We start from the raw sequence: 22,042 nt of genomic DNA, 5'->3' as shown, positions 1-22,042 counted from the left end.
TCCTCCTCCCTATCCTTGCGTCCTCTACCCATGAGGTTCTCAACTGTTCCTTATCTTTTGATTTTTTAAAATAATTGCCCTGACAGTGCTCAGTGGTATATTCAATCGTTTGTGGATCTGCTTGTAGCCACTACCAGATTTATGAAGGTCTACAGCCATCAGTCTCTTTTGAACTGCCAGTTCAATTGTTTTCTTCATGGTGTTGGATGTTGAAGGGATATTGCATGCATGTTACCTCATTTGTATACCCTAGTGAAACAGGAAGGGATGTAATGGCACAATATAGTTCCTTAAGACTAAGGTAAACATAAATAAGTGGAATTTAATTCCTGGTGTAATTTTGGCAGATGTTTACAATTTACAATAATGTTGATAGATGTTTACAATCATCTTTAAGAGTGCCATTAATTGTGAAACCTTGATTTAGAGGACATAGATGTTTAATTAAATCAATACATTATTTTGGTGGACGCCATTGAAACATCAATAAAGTACACTATTTCTCACATGTTGGTATTTTGAGTTTCTCTCTGTAATTATATAATTTATATTTTTTAAAGTATTGTTTGTGCATTGCCAGTCAGGGGTGCCAGTGATTTTGGAGCCCACTGTAGGGAATAGGGTGTCATTTGGGATGCAATCAGAGTGACATGCTTGTGTAAATTCCTTAGGGAGTCTGAAAGTCCATGTGCTAAGGGCGTGGGTGTCTCCCTGACTGCCATATATACCCAACACAGGAGCGGGGGAGCAGCAGTCAATTTCAAGGCAAGCTTCCTCTAGACTGGAACACCCACCCAGCACATATAGACACCACCCCCTCTTTATAGAACTCCTCTGAGCACATATAGCCGCCCACCTCCACACACAAACAAAAACACAGCTATCACACACACACCCACACACCCACCCACACACACACACACCTGAATACTCACCAGCTTCTCCATCTCCTGTTCGCGGAGTCTCTCCTCTCTCTGCCAGCGGTGGTACTCCAGCAGCTCATCCTCGTTGTCACTGATCTCTGAGATGCTGTTCTTGCGTTCCCGGGTCCGGGGCCGTATAGGCCCCTTGGGGTCCCTAGATGCTCCAGCTGGGTCCCTGGTGGCCCCAGCACTACCAGACTTCTTCCTCTGTCCCTGTGGGCTCGTAAGAGGAGAGGGCCCAGTTCCTGTCCCAGACCCAGACAGAGAGCCCAAGGCTGGGGTAATGGCGATACCCGGGCTGCCCTTCTGCTGCCTGCCTCCCCCGGAGGTGGGAGAGGGACTCCTGGCTCGCAGCCCCCTATCCTGGAGGGATCCCTGTGCTGGAGAAGCCCCTCTACGAGACATGGAGGGGCTGGGAGGGGGTAGCTCCCTCAGGCTGGAGGGTCCAGAGGGCTCTGGGGTCCTACGTGTCTGCTGAGGGCTGTCTGTGTGGGACTGGGCCTGGAAGGGGTGCTGTGGGCTGGGAGGACGAGAGCCTAAGCCACCCACCCTCACCCTAGGGCTGGAGGGGGCCATGGATGCCTGACATCCAGAGAACTTAGAGTTTAGTCTGGCGCTGGAGACTGGGATGTGAGATGGTCCATGTACTGCTCTAGGAGTCTCTGAACTGCCTACTGGGCTGTCCTGACCCACACCTCTACGGGAAGCAGTGGGGCTTGGCAAGGACTCCGCTAGGGCCCTCCTCATAGGCCTGGGGCTCTCCGGGACCCTCTGCACATCAGCAGGTCCACTGTAGCCCCCAGGAGGGGTGGTACGTGGCTGGGTGACAGGGTTCTGGGTAGTGAGGGTGTAGCTGGAGGAGCGGGCAGGCACTGGAGGAGTACCAGGCCCCGGGAAAGCATCACTACTGGCAGCCGACAGAGGAGAGGAGAGCGGGGAGAAGGGGCCGGGCGGGGAGACGTTCTCATAGCTGGAGCCCATGGACATGGCCCCAGGGCTGGTGGGAGGGTAGAGCAGGTAACGTCCTCCCCCATTCAGCATGGGGGAGAGGGGGGACTGAGGGATGGGGTGGTGGGACAGCTTCCCGGAGGACTGGGGGTCATCCATCACCAGAGAATCCATGATGTCCTGGAGGTCCCTCTCTATGGTGCTGGTCAGGGGGCCTGGGTGTGGGCCAGAGCCGGAACGGGTCCTCTCATGGGAGGCAGGCTGGTGGTTCCCATTCAGCACCGTGTGGGAGTCTATGGTAAGACAGGAAAAGGAACCAGTCAGTGTTTTAAAGGTATATACTGTATGTTTCTAAAGTAGTCTACACACATCAACAATGATTGAGAGACAGACAGACGGACACACCCAAAAGTATTTTATAGCCTACTAAAACATCCAGTATTGGCTACTGTGGCAACACCCTGTGTGTGTTGTAAGTTTTGTTTCTCAGCTGTGTGTGCTGTAATCCTATAGGGATCTGGGGCTGCTAAATTTAAACACTCTCTACTTCAATCTCACTGGGCCCAGACAGGAAAGTGTGGTTCTCACTCACACTCTCTCACACACACACACACACACACACGATCGGGTGTGGCTCTCAGACCAGCTGCAGCACTAAGGTCAGAGGAGAATGGATTCTCAGTCAGCACCACCCACAGCACAGGCCAAGAGACATCATCAGCACAGGGCCAGAATTAAGACACAATAAAGTGTATAGAGGGTACAAAAAGTCCCTATAGTATAAATAAGTAAGGCATAAAAGCCGACATTCTGTACATTACCTTAGGAATAATGGACAACACAGTGGGACGATTCGGAGTGGAGTCCCTCCGCAGAGTTAATTATTTCCAAGGTAATGTACAGTGTGGAGGGTTTTATCCCGCTTATACGATTGCAAGGTGACGCCGACAGAGATGGTCGCCTCGCTTCAGGTCCTTAGGAAACTATGCAGTGATTGTTTTTATGTATTATTTCTTACATTGTTAGCACCGGAAATCACCAGGAAATCTCAAGTGTTATTCCATACAGCCGAGAAGATCTATTGGATGTAAAAGTAATTACAACTTACCAACATTACAACCAAGAATATGTCTTTCCTGAAGCGGATCCTTTGTTCGGACCTCCACACTGGACATGGGATCTTATCCCGGAGGCCGACCCAAAACAGGAGAGGCAGCCGGAGCGGCTTACTGGTCACACTCAGAAGGAGAGCACACCATCCACCGCTCCCGAGCATGTCCAATCTCTAGATATCAAGGTGGACGAAATTAGGGCACGAGTTGCCTTCCAGAGAGACATGGCTCACTCGGGATATGTTGTCAGAGTGGTTACAGGCACCCTTCATGTATCACTCCGACAGAAACAAATATCTCTCTGGTAAGAAGAAGGGAAGGGGGTGTATGCCTTATGATTAACGACTCATGGTGTAATCACACCAACATACAGAAACTTAAGTCCTTTTGTTCACCTGACCTAGAACTCCTTATAATCAATGCCGACCGCATTATCTTCCAAGAGATTTCTCTTCGATTATAGTCACAGCCGTGTATATCCACCCCCCAAGCAGACACCTCGTCGGCCCTGAAAGAACTTCACTGGACTTCACTGGAAACCATACATCCTGAGGCTGCATTTATTGTAGCCGGGATTTTAACAAAGCTAACCTGAGAACGAGACTTCCTAAATTCTATCACCATATCGAATGCGTGACACGGGCTGCTAGCATTCTGGATCATTGCTACTCTAACTTCCGCGATGCATACAAAGTCCTGCCCTGCCTTCGGCAAATCTGACCATGACTCCATTTTGTTGCTCCCAGCCTATAGACAGAAAATAAAACAGGAAACGCCCGTGCTCAGGTCCGTCCAACGCTGGTCTGACCAATCGGATTCCACGCTTCAGGATTCCTTCGATCACGTGGACTGGGATATGTTCTGGATAACCTCAGACAAAAACATTGATGCATACGCTGACTCGGTGCCCGAGTTTATTAGCAAGTGCATCGGAGATGTCGTACCCACTGTGAATTTTTAAAACATTTCCTAACCAGAAACCGTGGATTGATGGCAGCATTCACGCAAAACTGAAAGAGCAAACCACTGCTTCAAAACATGGCAAGGCGACTGGAAACATGACCGAATACAAAGAGTGCAGCTATTCCTTCCGCAAGGCAATGAAACAAGTAAAGCGTTAGCATAGAGACAAAGTAGAGTCGCAATTCAACGGCTCAAACAGGAGACGTATGTGGCAGGGTCTAACAGCCAATCACAGATTACAAAAAGAAAACCAGCCCTGTCGCAGACATCGATGTCTTGCTTCCAGACAAATTAAACAACTTCTTTGCTCGCTTTGATGACAATACAGTGCCACTGACATGGCCCGCTACCAAAGCCCATGGGCTCTCCTTCTCCGTGGCCAACGTGAGTTAAACATTTCAAATGTGTTAACCCTCGCAAGGCTGCCGGCCCAGACGGCATCAATAGCCGCGTCCTCAGAGCATGCGCAGACCAGCTGCCTGGTGTGTTTACGGACATATTCAATCAATCCCTATCCAAGTCTGTTGTCCCCACATGCCTCAAGATAGCCACCATTGTTCCTGTTCCCAAGAAAGCTAAGGTAACTGAACTAAATGACTACTGCCCCGTTGCACTCACTTATGTCATCATGAAGTGCTTTGAGAGACTAGTCAAGGAGCATATCACCTCCACCCTACCTGAGACACAGGCATTTTAAAACAGAAAAGTCAAATTTGATACTTTTTACCTAGACACACTCCAATTTGCTTACCGCCCCAATAGGTCCACAGAAGGCGAGGTCAGTACAGGTGCATCAAAGCTGGGACCGAGAGACTGAAAAACAGCTTCTCTCTCAAGGCCATCAGACTGTTAAACAGCCATCACTAACATAGAGAGGCTGCTGTCAACATACAGACTCAAATCTCTGTCCACTTTAATAAATGGACTTAATAAAGGTATCACTAGTCACCTTAAATATCCTACATTACTCATCGCATATGTATATACTGTTCTAAACCATCTACTGCATCTTGCCTATGCCTATAATTAGTCACTTTAAATAACACCACTTTAATAATGTTTACATATCCGACATCACTCATCTCATATGTATATACTGCACTATACCATCTACTGCATCTTGCCTATGCCGCACAGCCATTGCTCATCCATATATTTATATGTACATATTCTTATTCATCCCTTACATTTGTGTGTATAAGGTAGTTGTTGTGAATTTGTTAGATTACTCGTTAGATATTACTGCCTTGTCGGAACTTGAAGCACAAGCATTTCGCTACACTCGCATTAGCATCTGCCACCAATAAAATGTTATTTGATTATACCACAGCTGCCAAAGAAACAATACTAAAGCACACATTTACTGGAATAGAAATTACATATTTTCATTGATATTTTCATTTTGATAAGTAAATTCATACATGCCAGAGACGTGACCCAGTCTTTCATTATTTTTGTTCTATATCTATGGATCCAGTTGTTTGTTTCGAACACTATGCATGCTTGCTAAGGTTCTTCACTCATCAAAGTAGCACATCCCTTGATTGCACGCGTGGGACTATTTGACAGCACTAGCGACAGCTAGTTTGTAGGCTATAAGGCTTAGCTATCTACAGTGTAGATGATGGCATACAAAATGTATTGCATTAATATAACAAGAGCAGTGTGTTTGTTTCTCTTTTCTTTTAAGTTGTTGCATTGTGTCCAACACACCTGCAACAAGATAACTCAGATCTGTGATTGTTTTTTTGACTAAGCCTATAATAATGGCATAAAAAATATGTTCCATCAATGTAAAACATGTTTTGTTTTTACAAAAACACAAGTAAAAAAAAAGATTACAATAATTGAATTAGTTGTTAGTGATGTTAGGGGTGTTAGTGAGTTAGCGCTTAACCAGTTTAGCTTGCTAGGTTCTTCATAGCTAGCTGTATTGCCAATTACTTTTTAAAATTAAATTGGACGATGCCATTAATGGTGAAGTAGGACATCCTCAAGCCGCCGATTGACTCATCTCTTGTGATGATGGTCCTGGCACTATTTCCATCCTTTTGTTATTGTTGGTTGTTGTTACTGCTGTTTCTGCTGCTACTGCTTCCGGCAGGAGCACTCCGTTCTGCCACCTCTAGTCTCTTGCCCCCCCCAACCCTACAGGAGGGCAGCTCCCCTCAGCCCAGTCCAAGCACTTCTCTGTCCTGGCACCCCAATGGTTGAACCAGCTTCCCCTAAAGCTAGGACAGCAGAGTCCCCCCCCCTCACCACACTTTTCTGAACCAACACTTGCTCTTGTCTCCCCCTTCCCCCTTTTCCTACTCTGATTTTGCTGATAGCTACTTTATTGAGGAAAAGTATACTTACTATGCCTGTGACATATGGTTGTCCCACCGAGCTGTGCATTCATCTTCAGATGAATGCACAAACTAAGTTGCTCTGGATAAGTGTGTCTGCTAAATTTGGGGAATTTCTTTCCTTCTTAACTTCTCTAGGGTAGGGGGCAGCGTGCCCAAATTAAAGAAAACGCTCTAAAGTTTCCAAAACTGTTAAAATAATGTCTGTGAGTATAACAGAACTGATTTGGCAGGCAAAAACCTGAGAAAAATCCATTCAGGAAGTTGGATTTTTTTTCTATTCAATGCCATTACAGTATCCATTGATTTAGGACTCAAATTGCAGTTCCTATGCCTTCCACGAGGTGTCAACAGTCGTTAGAAATTGTTTCAGGCTTGTATTCTGAAAAATGAGGAAGAGCAGTCTGAATGAGTGGACCCTGCCGTGTCACAGAGCTTTTTCATGAGCAATCCCGAGAGAGTGCCTTTCTTGTTTACCTTTTATATTGACGACGTTATTGTCCGGTTGAAATATTATAGATTATTTAGGCTAAAAAAACACCTGAGGGTTGAATATAAACATCGTTTGACATGCTTCTATGAACTTTACGGATACACTTTTTGTCTGCCTGTTGTGACTGCATTTGAGCCTGTGGATTACTGAAGAAAACACGCAAACAAAACAGAGGTTTTCGGATATAAAGAGAGACTAACGAACAAAATGAACTTTTATTGAATAAATGAATGTCTGAGTGCAATCATATGAAGATCATCAAAGGTGAGTGATTCATTTTATCTCTATTTCTGACTTGTGTAATTCTTCTACTTGGCTGGTTACTGTTTATAATGATTTGTCTGCTGGGCTATGTTCTCAAATAATTGTAAGGTATGCTTTTGCCGTAAAGCATTTTTGAAGTCTGACACCGTGGTTGGATTCACAAGAAGTTAATCTTTAAACCTATGTAAAATAGTTGTATCTTTTCTGAATTTTTATAATGAGTATTTCTGTATTTGAATTTGGCGCTCTGCAATCTCACTGGATGTTGGCCAGGTGGGACGCTAGTGTCCCACAAACCCTAGAGAGGTTAATGCGTTTCAGCCAATCAGTTGTGTTGTGACAAGGTATGGGTGGTATACAGAAGATAGCCCTATTTGGTAAAAGACCAAGTCCATATTATGGCAAGAACAGCTCAAATAAGCAAGAGAAACGACAGTCCATCATTACTTTAAGACATGAAAGTCAGTCAATCCAGAAAATGTCAAGAACTTTGAAAGTTCCTTCAAGTGCAGTCTCAAAAACCATCAAGCTCTATGTTGAAACTGGATCTCTAGAGGACCGCCACAGGAAAGGAAGACCCACAGCTACCTCTGCTGCAGAGGATAAGTTCAATAGAGTTAACTGCACCTCAGGTGCAGCCCAAATAAATTATTCACAGAGTTCAAGTAACAGACACATCTCAACATCAACTGTTCAGAGGAGGCTGCATGAATCAGGCCTTCGTGGTCGAATTGCTGCAAAGAAACCACTACTAAAGGACACCAATAATTATAATAGACTTGCTTGGGCCAAGAAACATGAGCAATGGACATTAGACCGGTGGAAATCTGTCCTTTGGTCTGATGAGTCCAAATTTGAGATTTTTGGTTCCAACTACCTTGTCTTTGTGAGACACAGAGTAGGTGGTTCCCACCATGAAGCATGGAGGAGGTGTGATGGTGTGGGGTGCTTTGCTGGTGACACTGTCTGTGATTTGTTTAGAATTCAAGGCACACTTAACCAGCATGGCTACCACAGAATTCTGCAGTGATACGTCATCCCATCCACTTTAAGCTTAGTGGGACTATCATTTGTTTTTCAGGACAATGACCAAAAACACGCCTCCAGGCTGTGTAAGGGCTATTTGACCAAGGAGAGTGACAGAGTGCTGCATCAGATGACCTGGCCTCCACAATCACCCGACCTCAACCCAATTGAGATGGTTTGGGATGAGTTGGACAGAGTGAAGGAAACGCAGCCAACAAGTGCTCAGCATATGTGGGAACTCATTCAAGACTGTTGGAAAAGGATTCCTCGTGAAGCTGGTTGAAAGAATGCCAAGAATGTGCAAAGCTGTCATCAAGGCAAAGGGTGGCTACTTGAAGAATCTCAAATCTAAAATATATTTTGATTTGTTGAACACTTTTTTGGTTACTACATGATTCTATATGTGTTATTTCATAGTGTTGATGTCTTTACTATTATTCTATAATGTAGTAAATAGTAAAAAATAAAGAAAAACCCTTGAATGAGTAGGTATTCTAAAACTTTTAACAGGTAGTGTATATACAGTGGGGCAAAAAATTATTTAGTCAGCCACCAATTGTGCAAGTTCTCCCTTCTTAAAAAGATGAGAGAGGCCTGTAATTTTCATCATAGGTACACTTCAACTATGACAGACACAATGAGAAAAAATAATCCAGAAAATCACATTGTAGGATTTTTAATGAATTTATTTGCAAATTATGGTGGAAAATAAGTATTTGGTCAATAACAAAAGTTTATCTCAATACATTTTATATACCCTATGTTGGCAATGACAGAAGTCCAACATTTTCTGTAAGTCTTCACAAGGTTTTCACACACTGTTGCTGGTATTTTGGCCCATTCCTCCATGCAGATCTCCTCTAGAGCAGTAATGTTTTGGGGCTGTTGCTGGGCAACACGGACTTTCAACACCCTCCAAAGATGTTCTATGGAGTTGAGATCTGGAGACTGGCTAGGCCACTCCAGGGCCTTGAAATGCTTCTCATGAAGTCACTCCTTCGTTGCCCGGGCGGTGTGTTTGGGATCATATATATATGGCATTCTCCCAATCTTCTTCTGGATCATCCAAATGCTCTCTAGCAAACTTCAGACTGGCCTGGACATGTACTGGCTTAAGCTGGGGGACACGTCTGGCACTGCAGGATTTGAGTCCCTGGCAGCGTAGTGTGTTACTGATGGTAGGCTTTGTTACTTTGGTCCCAGCTCTCTGCAGGTCATTCACTAGGTCCCCCCGTGTGGTTCTGGGATTTTTGCTCACCGTTCTTGTGTTCAGTTTGACCCCACTGGGTGAGATCTTGCGTGAAGCCCCAGATCGAGGGAGATTATCAGTGGTCTTGTATGTCTTCCATTTCCTAATAATTGCTCCCACAGTTGATTTCATCAAACCAAGCTGCTTACCTATTGCACATTCAGTCTTCCCAGCCTGGTGCAGGTCTACAATTTTGTTTCTGGTGTCCTTTGACAGCTCTTTGGTCTTGGCCATAGTGGAGTTTGGAGTGTGACTGTTTGAGGTTGTGGACAGGTGTCTTTTATACTGATAACAAGTTCAAACAGGTAACGAGTGGAGGACAGAGCAGCCTCTTAAAGAAGAAGTTACAGGTCTGTGAGAGCCAGAAATCTTACTTGTTTGTAGGTGACCAAAAACTTATTTTCCACCATCATTTGCAAATAAATTCATTAAAAATCCTACAATGTGATTTTCTGGATTTTTCTTCTAATTTTGTCTGTAATAGTTGAAGTGTACCTATGATGAAAATTACAGGCCTCATATTTTTAAGTGGGAGAACTTGCACAATTGGTGGCTGACTAAATACGTTTTTGCCCCACTGAATGGCAATACCTCCTCCTCTACCCAATCTATCTGCTCTGTAGATATTGTAACCAGCTAACAGAACATCTGAGTCTGGAACAGTGACACTTGTTAGATAGCTTGTTAGCTTAATTTAACAATCTAAATCTTGTAGTTGTCATGGCCAGAATACGTGCCCAGGGGCCTCAACCCCCAGGGGACCACCATTTGATTTTGTTGAGTCACTCAGGTGAATGAACACACATAAGCCATTGTATAATGTATAGAATTGCAGCAAATTAGCTTAGAAAACTGAACATAACTGTTCTTTCCGCTCCATGGCAAAATGTGTAGAATTGCAGGAAGTGAGATTTAAAATGTCCAACAAGAGGGGTGTGAGCAGTTTGAACAGTTTGGGGTTGCATGGATTGCGAGACGTTTATTGTTACTATGCCAATAAATGAAAACATCCATCCGGATCTTTGCCACCTACTAAATGTGTTTTTACCGGACCTTCTCAAATAAGAGTTGAGTACACCTGCTCTATCATTACCTGTGTGGTTCCTATGTGATGGTTACCTGTGTGGTGGGTCTTGTAGGCACTGGGCCCCTGGCTCCCTCCAGGCAGCATGCTGTGTAGTGTAGTGTGATGTGAGTTGGTGTGGTGTGATGGTTACCTGTGTGATGGCTCTTGTAGGCGCTGGGCCCCTGGCTTCCTCCAGGCAGCATGCTCTTCATTCTGAGGGCCTCTTCTGGGTGGTTGAAGCGGAAAAAGGCTGACTGACCAAAACACAGCATGCACCCTGGAGGGACAAAAGAAGGACTACTGTAGGAGATGGAAGGTTAGGCTTCCAAGACTGTGTTAACATGCATTCCCAATGGTGGTGGAACCATAGAATTAGGAATTAAATAGGATTTCTATGGGTGAAATGGAAATTTGTCACCTGTGAAACACGTTTGCCAAAACGACAATGATCCGATCTATGCTTGCTTGCTAGGTATTTAAGTTTGATAGGGTTGCCCTACATGAAACAGTGGCCCGACACCACAGTGGGTCAGGAGCACTCTGGAAACGAAGACTGCTGAAGGCAGATAAGAACATAAGATTGGGGGAGAAAATAATGAATCATTTTACATGAAAACTTGACAACGGTGTTGTGAAAACAGCTAAAGCACCATATTATGTCCCTTTGTTCACTTCTGCAGTCACTGGCCAGAGTGCCTGATACTTTCCCTGTTACCACAAACAAGAGCCTATCCTATACCACCTCTATTACATGTACTGTAATCAAAGTAACACCATGTTCTTCAGGTCAGGAGGGCATATTTCAGTGCTGTGCTTTTCAAACCACTTAGGACTGGACAAACTACACAGCATCCAACATCAGCGTTGTAGCTTGATTGATATTTATAGGCCATGTTTCCGCAATTGCAGAGACTTAATTCACGGTAAACGCTGCATAATTTTCGGCTCAATCGAAAATTACTTTTACATTTCAACAGCGCAACACCGCTGAAGAGCTACGGATTTAATCCAGTCCTTAGTCTACTACTTCTCCTGGCTCTATGCATCTGAGAGTCAAGCTAGTACTTCCAGTTGTGGTTCACATCCATCATGATAGATATAGATAGCCAGCGCTGCATTTTTAAGCTTTCCACACACCTCACACACAAACCTATATCAAAACAGAATGACGAAGCTTAGTCCTTGTTTCTATTCATACTCTTCTCGTCATCTCCGACTCCTTCATACACAGTCATTGTCTCTGACTCACACCACTCAGACCACTCAGACCTCGGGGCTGGCTGGTGACATTGTAGTGAGTAAAGAGCTGATTAATCAATCTCAGCCAGGTGTGTTTCAGTGGAGGATAGACACCTCGTGGTGAGTTATGACTTCTAAAGGCCATTTAATTATGAAAATGTCCCTGGCTGTGTGAGCAGAACAATCAGTGAAAGAGAGAGTGAGAAAGAGAGAGAGAGAGAGAGAGAGAGAGAGAGAGAGAGAGAGAGAGAGAGAGAGAGAGAGAGAGAGAGAGAGAGAGAGAGAGAGAGAGAGAGAGAGAGAGAGAGAGAGAGAGAGAGAGAGAGAGAAACAGAGAGAAACAGAGAGAAACAGAGAGCGAGGGAGTCGTAAATCTATAGACTGTCTGAGGTAACATGTTAGGAGATGCTGTGTAGGACAAGTCTCAGCCAACACAAAATCACAGAGAGAGAAATTACATAATGTCATGTAGACCTAAGGGACTGTGCTTTATTTATAATAAGTGGTACATGGAGAAAATTGTACCACAAAAAAATTAAAATGGATGACTCCCCTAAGCAAAATATATTTTAGAACAGAGCCTTAGATATGCCGTTTGAGAAACTCTTCCTCGTCTCAAAAGCATTACATGCAACGTAGCAATTTTGATGTTAATAGCCTGTCATATTTAGGAAATTGTCTTATAAATATGACTTTACCATGTGCTTCTCCACTAATGCACATCGTATAGCCTATGGCTCACTTGATTGAGACCACACTAAATGATTAGGCGCACACACGTGATATTGCGCACCCAGCAAAGGATCAGAAATGATGGGAGGCATTGAGCACACATTGAGATTTAATAAGCAATTCATTCAGAAACACTGAGAAAAAAATACAATACTATAAAAAAAATACTAAACCCTTCCCGGGCTGAAATTGAAAAAGTATAACTCTCCCACAAATTCATCTTAGTACCACGTCCCGTAAATTCTGAAAGGTCACTAATCAATGTATTGGTTGAATGGTTAGGATTCCCTGTTACACACTGCTCTTATATTTACAAATGAACTTAAAAATAAATAAAAATACCTGAAAATACAATATGGCACAATAAATATTTGTTAGCCAACATTTGGTTGGTCAGAGGATCCCGGTCAAAATGTTCCTTAGCGCTAGTGACAATCTACTGTATTGACACAAAAACAGTGGAATGTGAACCACACTCTCGGACAGGTGTGAAGGGAGGGAGCTAGGGTGACAGCACGTGGTGGTCCAGATCCAGGGTGAAAGGGTCAAAGGGGAGATGTTTTAACGATAACAAGAACAGCACATACATTCTAGGAACAAGCCAGATGAATAGCAGGCAGAGAGAGAGAGAGAGAGATGAACAACAGGTGAGTAGCTTAAAGTATATTGTTAAATTTCACCCTTAAAATGGTTGACTCCCACACACATATAGAGTCTACCTCTGCAAAGCACATGTTCCCTTTGCCTTCCCACTTGCCAAGTGCCCTTTTAGGTGGTGGTATACAGTATATATATATATATATATACATTTGTTGTTATACAGTTTTTATGTTGTTTTTCTGAACCCACTGCCCGCAAGTTGTCTTGATGTCATCAAGTTGTGGTGAAATGGCAAAACGGCAGCACCCCCTGCAGAAGAGGTGTCAGAATTTGTGTTGTTGCACCAAAACATTTTTTTTCCAAAAATGTCCATTGCATTATTGATATAATTTATAATGGGATTGGGGTAGGGGAGAGAAATATATATTTTTAATCAAATCTTTATACTGTAAGCTACAACCAATCACTGACAATGCACTACCGTGATGTTGAAGTTTTCTGTTTCATTCCTTCCTGTAGGCTAGCAGTTAGCATTTACAAGATCAAGGTCAATCAAAAATGTATCAGAAATCATTTCAGATTTCTTCAATCCTGGTACTAGCCAACCAAAAAAAACTGCCATCACAGCAGCCCTAACAGATGAAATCCGTGGGTCTGCTGCATCTAGTACCTGCAGCAGTAAGCCACCAGTAATGTGACTGGCACAGAAACCATAGCCTCCATGGAGCAAGATGCTAACTCCACCAACTGCAAGAGCTCCACGTTAGCCCGACCCCAGGCAGAGGAGCATGCTAGGCCTACTGCATTCCGGCACCCAAGGCTAAGCTAGCTAATCAGCCATAACAGCTGAAGGATGACTGCCTTCCCCAGGGAGGCAATTTGGAACGGAAAACTTCTCCTGTGCTTTTAAGTCAGGTTGATTGGCAAAATGTCAGTGGCTGCATTATGTTTAGGAAGATGAATGAGTGCTTTGCTTCACATGCATTAAAACAGTGAAGAGAAATGTTATCAGTGAGGAAAATGTTTGAGCGGATTACAGGTTTCAGATATGGCTGTTACAGAACGGTGCATTGCCAGGAACAAAGCTGTTGTTCCTTTCAGGGGTGACAAAACTCGTGACGGTGTGCTTTACAAGTTGATGATAGAACCCATTTACAATCTACCAAAGGAACAGGAATGGGTTCTCAGGAGAGACAATTGAATGTGGGACACGATACAGAATGAGATTATTCAACAACTGGCTCACGCCGTACAGAGGGTGATTGTGTCTCGCATATCAGTGTCTCTTCTATGGCCTGACTGATGGTGTCACCACTGACGTGTGCACTATGGAACAATCTCCAGTACGTCAACCAGAACCTGGTGTCAAACTGAGTTTTGGGGGTTTTACAAAGCCCCCGACTCTACGGCTGAAAATCTGTTCTTGTGTGTGAAGGACATCTTCTTGCGTCGTTAAACATTCCCATGGAACGGTTCCAGGGATATTGCTTTGATGGAGCAAGCATGTCAAACCATTTTTCAGGTGTGCAGACTCGACTGAAAGAGGCATGTCCAGGGTCCATGTGCAGTGTGTGCACTGTAGTAACCATTCACTGGATCTGGTTTTGCAAGACGTTTTGCGCAAGGTAAGCCTTGTGTCTGACACACTGAACTTTGTGCAGGGCGTGGCAGACGTCATAAGGGAATCACACAAGCGTAAACAGTTGTGCAAGTCTCTTTTTGGTGTGGAAGAAGTAGTGACCAATATCCTAGGTCTGTGTCCAACCAGGAGGTGCATGCACACAAAAGCCATCTCGCTTGTCTGCAGCACTCTCCTCTCCACACTCAACATACTGAAGGATGGCAAGAGTGTCAAGGGGAAACGAGAGCAAAAATCGAGTGACTACACAAACAGGCGCTCAGCTGTGTAGTGAAGCACTGTTCGGGCCCTGTGAAGCAGTCGCCAGGACCCTACAGAGCACCAAGGCAAGTGCACTCGGCGCCCTCGAATGTGCCAATGTGCTGAGGGAATGAGTCAAGGAACAGAGATGATCGCGTCATGTAGGAGATGACAGCCAAGGTTTGTATTAAAATATAATTTAATTAAATGAATGACACACATAGACAACACAAGGTTAAAACATATGCAAGACATACTGTAAATAACAATGTACTAATGTGACATATAACATTGATAAAATGCTTGGCAACTTGCCTGCCGACCCCATCCCCTCCTCCCTTCTCCAGACCATCTCTTGAGACCTTCTCTCATTCCTCACTTTCCTCATCAACTCATCCCTGACCACTGGCTGCGTCCCCTCTGACTTCAAAATGGACCGAGTCACTCCCTTCCTCAAAAAAACAACATTCGACTCCTCTGACGGAAAAAAAACTACAGACCAGTATCCTTTATTTCTTTTCTTTCCAAAACACTTGAGGGTGCTGTCTCTGACCAACTCTCTCACTATCTCTGAAAACGATTTTCTTTACCCTAAACAGTCAGGCTTCAAGATGAGTCACTCAACCGAGACTGCTATTCTCTGTGTCACGGATGCTCTCCCCACTGCCAAAGCTCTCTCCTCTGTTCTCATCCTCCCAGATCTATACACTGCCTTTGACACTGTGAACCATCAGATCCTACCCCTCTCAGAGATGGGCGTCTCAGGCTCAGCACATTTACCAGGTGACGTGGCGAGGATCTGTGTCATCACTATGTACTCTCACTACCGGTGTCCCCCAGGGCTCAGCTCTAGGCCCTCTCCTCTTCTCTCTGCACACCAAGTCACTCGGCTCTGTCATATCTTTACATGGTCTCTCCTATCATTGCTATGTAGATGACACTTAACTATTTTTATCATTCCTCCCTTCTGACACCCAGGTGGTGACACACATCTCTGTGTGCCTGGCAGATATCTCATCTTAGATGTCTGGCAACCACATCAAACTCAACAAGACGGAGCTGCTCTTCCTCCCAGGGATGGCTGCCCCCTCCAAGACCTCTCCATCATGGTTGACAACTCCACGGTGTCCCCCTCCCAGAGTGCAAAAAACCTTGGTGTGAGAACACCCTGTCGTTCTCTGCAAACATCAAAACAGTTACTCGCTTCTGCAGGTTCATGCACTACAACACCCGTAGAGTATGGCCCTACCTCACAAAGGAAGCAGCGCAGGTCATAATGCAGGCACTTGTCATCCATACTCGTCTGGAATACTGCAACTTGCTATAGGCTGTTTCCCCACTTGTGCCATCAAACCCCTGCAACTTATCCAGAACACTGCGGCCTGTCTGATGTTCAACTTTCCCAAGTTCTCACATGTCATTCCGCTCCTCCGCACTAGCTTCCAGTCAAAGTTCGCATCCACTACAAGACCATGGTACTTGCTTATGGAGCAGCAAGAGGAACTGCCCCTCCCTACCTTCAGGCTACGGTCAAACCCTACACCCCATCCCGAGCACCCCGTTCTGCCACCTCTAGTCTATTGGCCAGTCCAAACTATTCTCTGTCCTGGCACCCCAATGGCAGGACAACCTTCCCCTTGAAGCTAGGACAGCAGAGTCCCTGCCCATCTTCCGAAAACATCTGAAACTCTACCTCTTCAAATAGTATTTTAAATAATCCCTGTCACTACAATAACAGCTCCTAAACTGTTTGCAAACAGTGTCTGTGTAATAAAGCATTGGTATTTTTTCATCAACAAAGCAATGACCACACACCCCAACATATCCAATCTTGGTGCTCAGCACACTTTATGAAAATGACTCTCACACAATTAGGAATCTGACAGAGCTTTTGAAAAATAATGAGTAACAGTCAATAGGGCAATTCCTCCACTTTCCAACCTAATTGTAATTATCTCCAGCACAATACTAGTCTACATATGTGAAAACGGTGCGTTTCTACGTTGCATAGAAAAAAAACGTTAAAAAGTTCAAACATTTTAAAAACACTATGAGAATCACTGTTTTTCTTACTTTTAATCCTACAATGTAATGTCACAAAGAAGCATTTTTTAGGACCTTTCATATATTTTTAACCACAGATCATATAAACGCGTTTTTTTCTTTTTATGGAGATAATGAATATGAGGTTGAAAAGTGGCGGAATTGCTCTCTAATAATCAAATAGGTATATGCACTTACGTGTATCTGCAATTAATTTGATACATTCACTGGCATAATTGTCATTTATAAGCAAGAGCACATTTTCCTTTGAAATGTAATTATAACGTGCATGTAGCGCGTGCGTCTGCAGCGTCTTTGTACGAATAAATACAATTCCGTGCGTTCCTTGACGTCCTGCTTCTTCAGCACAAAAAGCGCTGATGTCCAGCGTCCGAATAAAGTGAATTAGAAGACCCTTTAGGCTAAGCAGGCTTTTGTGATATGCTTCATCAATACCATTTTGCTGGCCAATGATCCAAGTTCCAAAAATAACGCAGATGGCCAACAACGCTGAATCCGGAGTACCAATGCCTTATTGTCGGTGTCATCCTAAGAGCTGTCTGTTGGCTCCGTGTCCCACACACCGGCTGTCCAGTCCACAAATGATATTATTGTCAAACTGCCTGCCCAACCCTGCCTGCATAACGCCGGAGGGGGGCGTGGAGTTTATTTATTATGCGGCCATGTCCCAGTGAGCTGCGAGTTTTACAAATGGAATGCATAACCCGGGGCAGGATAAGAGATTGGTTTAGTTTTCTATTGTATTATAACCTGAGCCTTACTCTTACTCACCACTTTTCTCATTAATGCTGCAGCCCACCCAATTCCTAGCACTTTACACTACAACAAGTAATTAAGTGTTAAGGCTATAACATGCAAATAATGTTGGAAAAGGTAGACTAGAGTTAGGCCTATGTATATATTTGGTGGTTAGGTTACATGCAAAGATACATCCCTAATCCACTTAGCTATTTTATATGAAAATATATTCATGATTCATGAATAGCCTGCCCTTAAACGTTTAGAGATTTTTTTAAAATACAAGTCTAATTGGAGTCATTTTAACAGTTTACATGGCATCTCTTTTGGTTGGAATGAAAGTCCACGCGTTACTGAAGAGAGTATAGAGATTTTCTGTCTTACTCGTTGAGAGAAATCAGAATTAATATGCAGCACACCTAACTAAATCAATTGTGGAACTGCAGGGGAGGGAGGGAGGACTCTGCTGTCCTATATATATACAGACAGAGACCCACAAAGTTCTCATAAACAAATATGAGGTTGATAAACTCCCATATCTATTGGTTGAAATACCACAGTGTGCCATCACAGCAGCAAGGTGTGTGACCTGTTGCCACAAGAAAAGGGCAACCAGTGAAGAACAAACACCATTGTAAATATACAACCTATATTTATGTTTATTTATTTCCCTTTTGTATATAGACATAATATGACATTTGAAATGTCTTTATTAGTTTGGAACTTTTGTGAGTGCAATGTTTAACTGTACATTTTTGTATTGTTTATTTCACTTTTGTTTATTATCTATTTCACTGGCTTTGGCAATGTAAACATATGTTTCCCATGCCAATAAAGTCCTTTAAATTGACATTGAAATGTAATTGAAAATTGAGAGAGAGAGGCTGACTGTGTGAAGCAATTAACAGCCTGTTTAATCAAGTTTCCCTTCCATCTAGGTCAAGGTCATGCATGAGCCATAAAGCATGGCGGTTCTCTATGTCTTGCCTGTGTTTCTTATTAAAGGAGAAAACGCTAGCTAGGTATTCAATTAATGAGCATGGTGATTTAGTGAAATGGAAACCTGGTTTCATTTTGAGATGACCAACTGGAGATATTAGGCTACATACAGGTACAGATATATGAAGACACTATGGCATGAAATGTCAGATAATAATCCAAATCACTCTTATAACATTGTACAAAATGTGTTATTAACCAGTTTAGTACCTTGTGAAAGGTGTACAGGCTTGGAGATGGGGAGACCATCCATGGAGCAATGGTTCCCACAGGGGTTGAGGGTGATATTGCCTGCCCTATTGTCGATATAGCAGTGTTGATCAGTGATGCCTGGACCCTGCAGAGGGATGTCTGTGTTCCCACTGCCCAGGGTCGTCCTCCCTGCAACAACACAATGATGAGTTACACATACATGTCAACATGAATCCTTTAAACACATCATCAGAAAGAATATCCCACTGGGATATTAAACTATTCTATTCAATTGTATTATCTTCTGTTCTATTATATCATGCCCACGTTTGGTAGTAGATTATTTTCGAGAAGGACTGGACTGTAGTTCAAAGCCACAGTCAGTCAGTGGAACGCTGATCCCTCTGATGTCAAAGTAAAGGAATAGAGCCTTGGGTCAAGGCCATCACGGGTCCAAGTCACTTGTAGAGTGTAGATTCAAGCTAACAGCAGGTGCTAGCCCTGAGAGAGACAGACCACTGGCAGATGGCAGACGAATGATGGTTAGAGGGAATGTATTAGAATAACCACTGTCTTCCTATTTTGAATACTTCCAGGACCTTAATTTTCAAATAGATAAATTACATGTCTGTCTGTCTGTCTGTCTGTCTGTCTGTCTGTCTGTCTGTCTGTCTGTCTGTCTGTCTGTCTGTCTGTCTGTCTGTCTGTCTGTCTGTCTGTCTGTCTGTCTGTCTGTCTGTCTGTCTGTCTGTCTGTCTGTCTGTCTGTCTGTCTGTCTGTCTGTCTGTCTGCCTGTCTGCCTGTCTGCCTGTCTGTCGGATGAGACACAAGACAAGAAACAAGGAGTGGAGCACATTACTCCACCAGCCCAAGGGGGGTGAAACACTTTACCCCAAAAGCCCCCCTCCCTCTCTTCATCTAACAAGTCCCTTGCCTTTCCCCTGGCCTCACTACACTGTTAAAATAGCCCTGGAACATAGGGGAGAGACACCACTGAGAATACCCCAGCAGGCTGCCTTAGATTCCTATTCACTATCTCCATGTCCAGTGGGCTATTCCACTTCACCTCCTTCCAGCCTCCCTGCACTGCTCCTTTTGTTTTGGCATCTGGGCCCTCCAGACGGACAGATGTGGATAAAGGAATAACAAGACATTGGAGGAACTAACACACTGGCACTGGCAGAGTTACAATGCTGAGGGTGAGAAGGGCAGAGGGGGAGTGTGTGCAGAGAGAGAGAGAGAGAGAGAGAGAGAGAGAGAGAGAGAGAGAGAGAGAGAGAGAGAGAGAGAGAGAGAGAGAGAGAGAGAGAGAGAGAGAGAGAGAGAGAGAGAGAGAGAGAGAGAGTGCTTCAACTGTCTTTTTTTCAGGGGGTGAAGACAAGGTCAGGCTATGGTCCTATTTTTCCCTCTCAGTGTTTTATGGTGTATCTCAAACCTTTCGAATGAATTCCTGTTTTCAGTTTCAGCTTCTCCATCCCCTCCGTATCACAAAGTCCTCTAGTTGTCATTCTTAGGATGATTAGATATGGCAGGGCTCTGAATACACTGGCTCGACTGTTCAGCTACAACACGTCACTTTCATTTCATCCCTCTCTCCCTCCCTCTTTCCTCTTCTTCCTCCCCGATGCCTATGATATCATCCACCAGCTGGCTCTATGCCAGGAAATAAGTGAGTGCATGGATGGATGGATATTGCCATAAATAAATCAGTAGGGGATTTTTCTCTTCAGAAGTACCAGCTTTGGTCATTACTGTGTAAGAGTGTCCGATATCATTCTCAATCAGCGTCTTATTGAAAAACTTGAATGCTTCTAGGAAACCAGTCTGGGATGATTTGTTTAATAGTTTTAATGGACATTTTGTCAGCTCATTTCCTGTAATGGACCTTTTGTCACTTATGGTCATAATATTTCTCGGTGTAACTGTCAAACCATTTAGGAGTTCTCTCTATTTATCAATATTTCTTCAAGCTTTCAGCACAAGGTATTTTTTCAGAACCAGTCTGCATGAACAAAGCACTGAATAGAAGACCCCTTTTAATGTTTCTGAGATCCAGAAGTGCTTACCTTCCTGCAGGGGTAACAGGGTGACGGCTGTGCTGAGACGGCCACTACCCAGACTGACCAGGTGGGGGTGCTCTGCTTGGAACCTCAGTGACTTGCCCATCTCGATCAGGTCCAATGGAGTACTCTGGTAACGACACAAACAAGACAGAAGAAAACTGGCATGAGACCTGAGACATTAATTTTAGATGAGCCTTATTTTAGAGGATACACCACTTATGATTGCTCAGTCCAAGCACTCCCTCATCTTTACATTTCAGTGACTGCATACCCATGTCCACATTGCGATCTTCCTGAGAGCAGAGTCCCAGTGATCCCCCTTCTTCTTTACTCCTTGAAGCGTTACTGGAACAATAGGGCAGACTGGTCTGTGTGTGTCTGTCCAATCTAAGCTGTGTTATGTCTGCCCACGGCCCACACCCCACTGCTCCCCTTACAGGATTAATAAGAGGCTTTAGCTAGACAGGATAAGTGGGTTCACCCCCCCCCCCTCCAGGCAAGCGGGGAGAGACCAATCTGTTCAGCTTTGAAGACAAAAGCACAAGACTGTCCATGCGTTTCAGTCAAATATGGACTGGTCTTACAGTACACTATCAGGACACTAAATCATGACATATGAAAGCATATTTAATAACTTCAAATGTAGGCCTATTTGACATGATTTCTTGCATTTGTACCAAGTCTATGTACTCCATATGTAGCCTGTAATACATAGAAAGAAAACAGAGTAGCTTTATGGCATCTAGATGACTCACTTTTGGACTGCTTACATTAAATTAAGGTCTTGGCATCATGCCTTTGGAGTCTGTCTTTAAGTAGTTACAATTCCCCCTGCTCTTTGAAGAAGGTATGAAGATAAAACTAGTGTTGCCCAGATCAAGCAGCCAATATGCCAGAAGGCACTGTTTCAGCCTTTCACCTGCAGTTTAACAAGCTAGATAAGTATTTCCTGTGCGTGTAGGTGTGTGTAAATTACACAGACACTACTACTTTTATTGTAAGTACTTGATAAAGCAATTTTATAAGCTTTACTTGTTACATTTTACATGATGAAATGCTTTTGCTATAGCATAATTTGCTCTCCCTGGATTTAGTCAGTAACCACTGATTTCACCTCTTGAGCCCAGACCTTTCGGGTTCTCCT

The 22,042-nt window shown here is 43.9% G+C and overlaps 1 protein-coding gene across 14 annotated transcripts in view; it reads right to left on the bottom strand.

The window, feature by feature from the left end:
• The window catches only part of phldb1a (pleckstrin homology-like domain, family B, member 1a), a 99,844-nt gene that overhangs the window by 45,639 nt on the left and 32,163 nt on the right, over positions 1-22,042 (bottom strand). For 12 of the 14 annotated variants that reach the window (XM_046314224.1, XM_046314242.1, XM_046314275.1 and 9 more), the window contains exons 3-6: positions 20,902-21,025; positions 18,854-19,024; positions 10,544-10,669; positions 936-2,164 (exon numbers count right to left, since the gene is read on the bottom strand). In XM_046314224.1, coding sequence (XP_046170180.1) covers positions 936-2,164; positions 10,544-10,669; positions 18,854-19,024; positions 20,902-21,025 — 1,650 coding nt within the window. Of the gene's footprint in view, positions 1-935; positions 2,165-10,543; positions 10,670-17,083; positions 17,478-18,853; positions 19,025-20,901; positions 21,026-21,169; positions 21,274-22,042 lie in introns of those variants that run through there. The other 2 variants (XM_046314292.1, XM_046314320.1) reach the window with 2 other exon arrangements.

This window comes from Oncorhynchus gorbuscha, linkage group LG02 (assembly GCF_021184085.1).
Source record: "Oncorhynchus gorbuscha isolate QuinsamMale2020 ecotype Even-year linkage group LG02, OgorEven_v1.0, whole genome shotgun sequence".
Classification (NCBI taxonomy): Eukaryota; Metazoa; Chordata; class Actinopteri; order Salmoniformes; family Salmonidae; genus Oncorhynchus; species Oncorhynchus gorbuscha.
The sequence above is the reverse complement of the archived record's forward strand: the minus strand, read 5'-3'. Positions and strand labels throughout refer to the sequence as shown.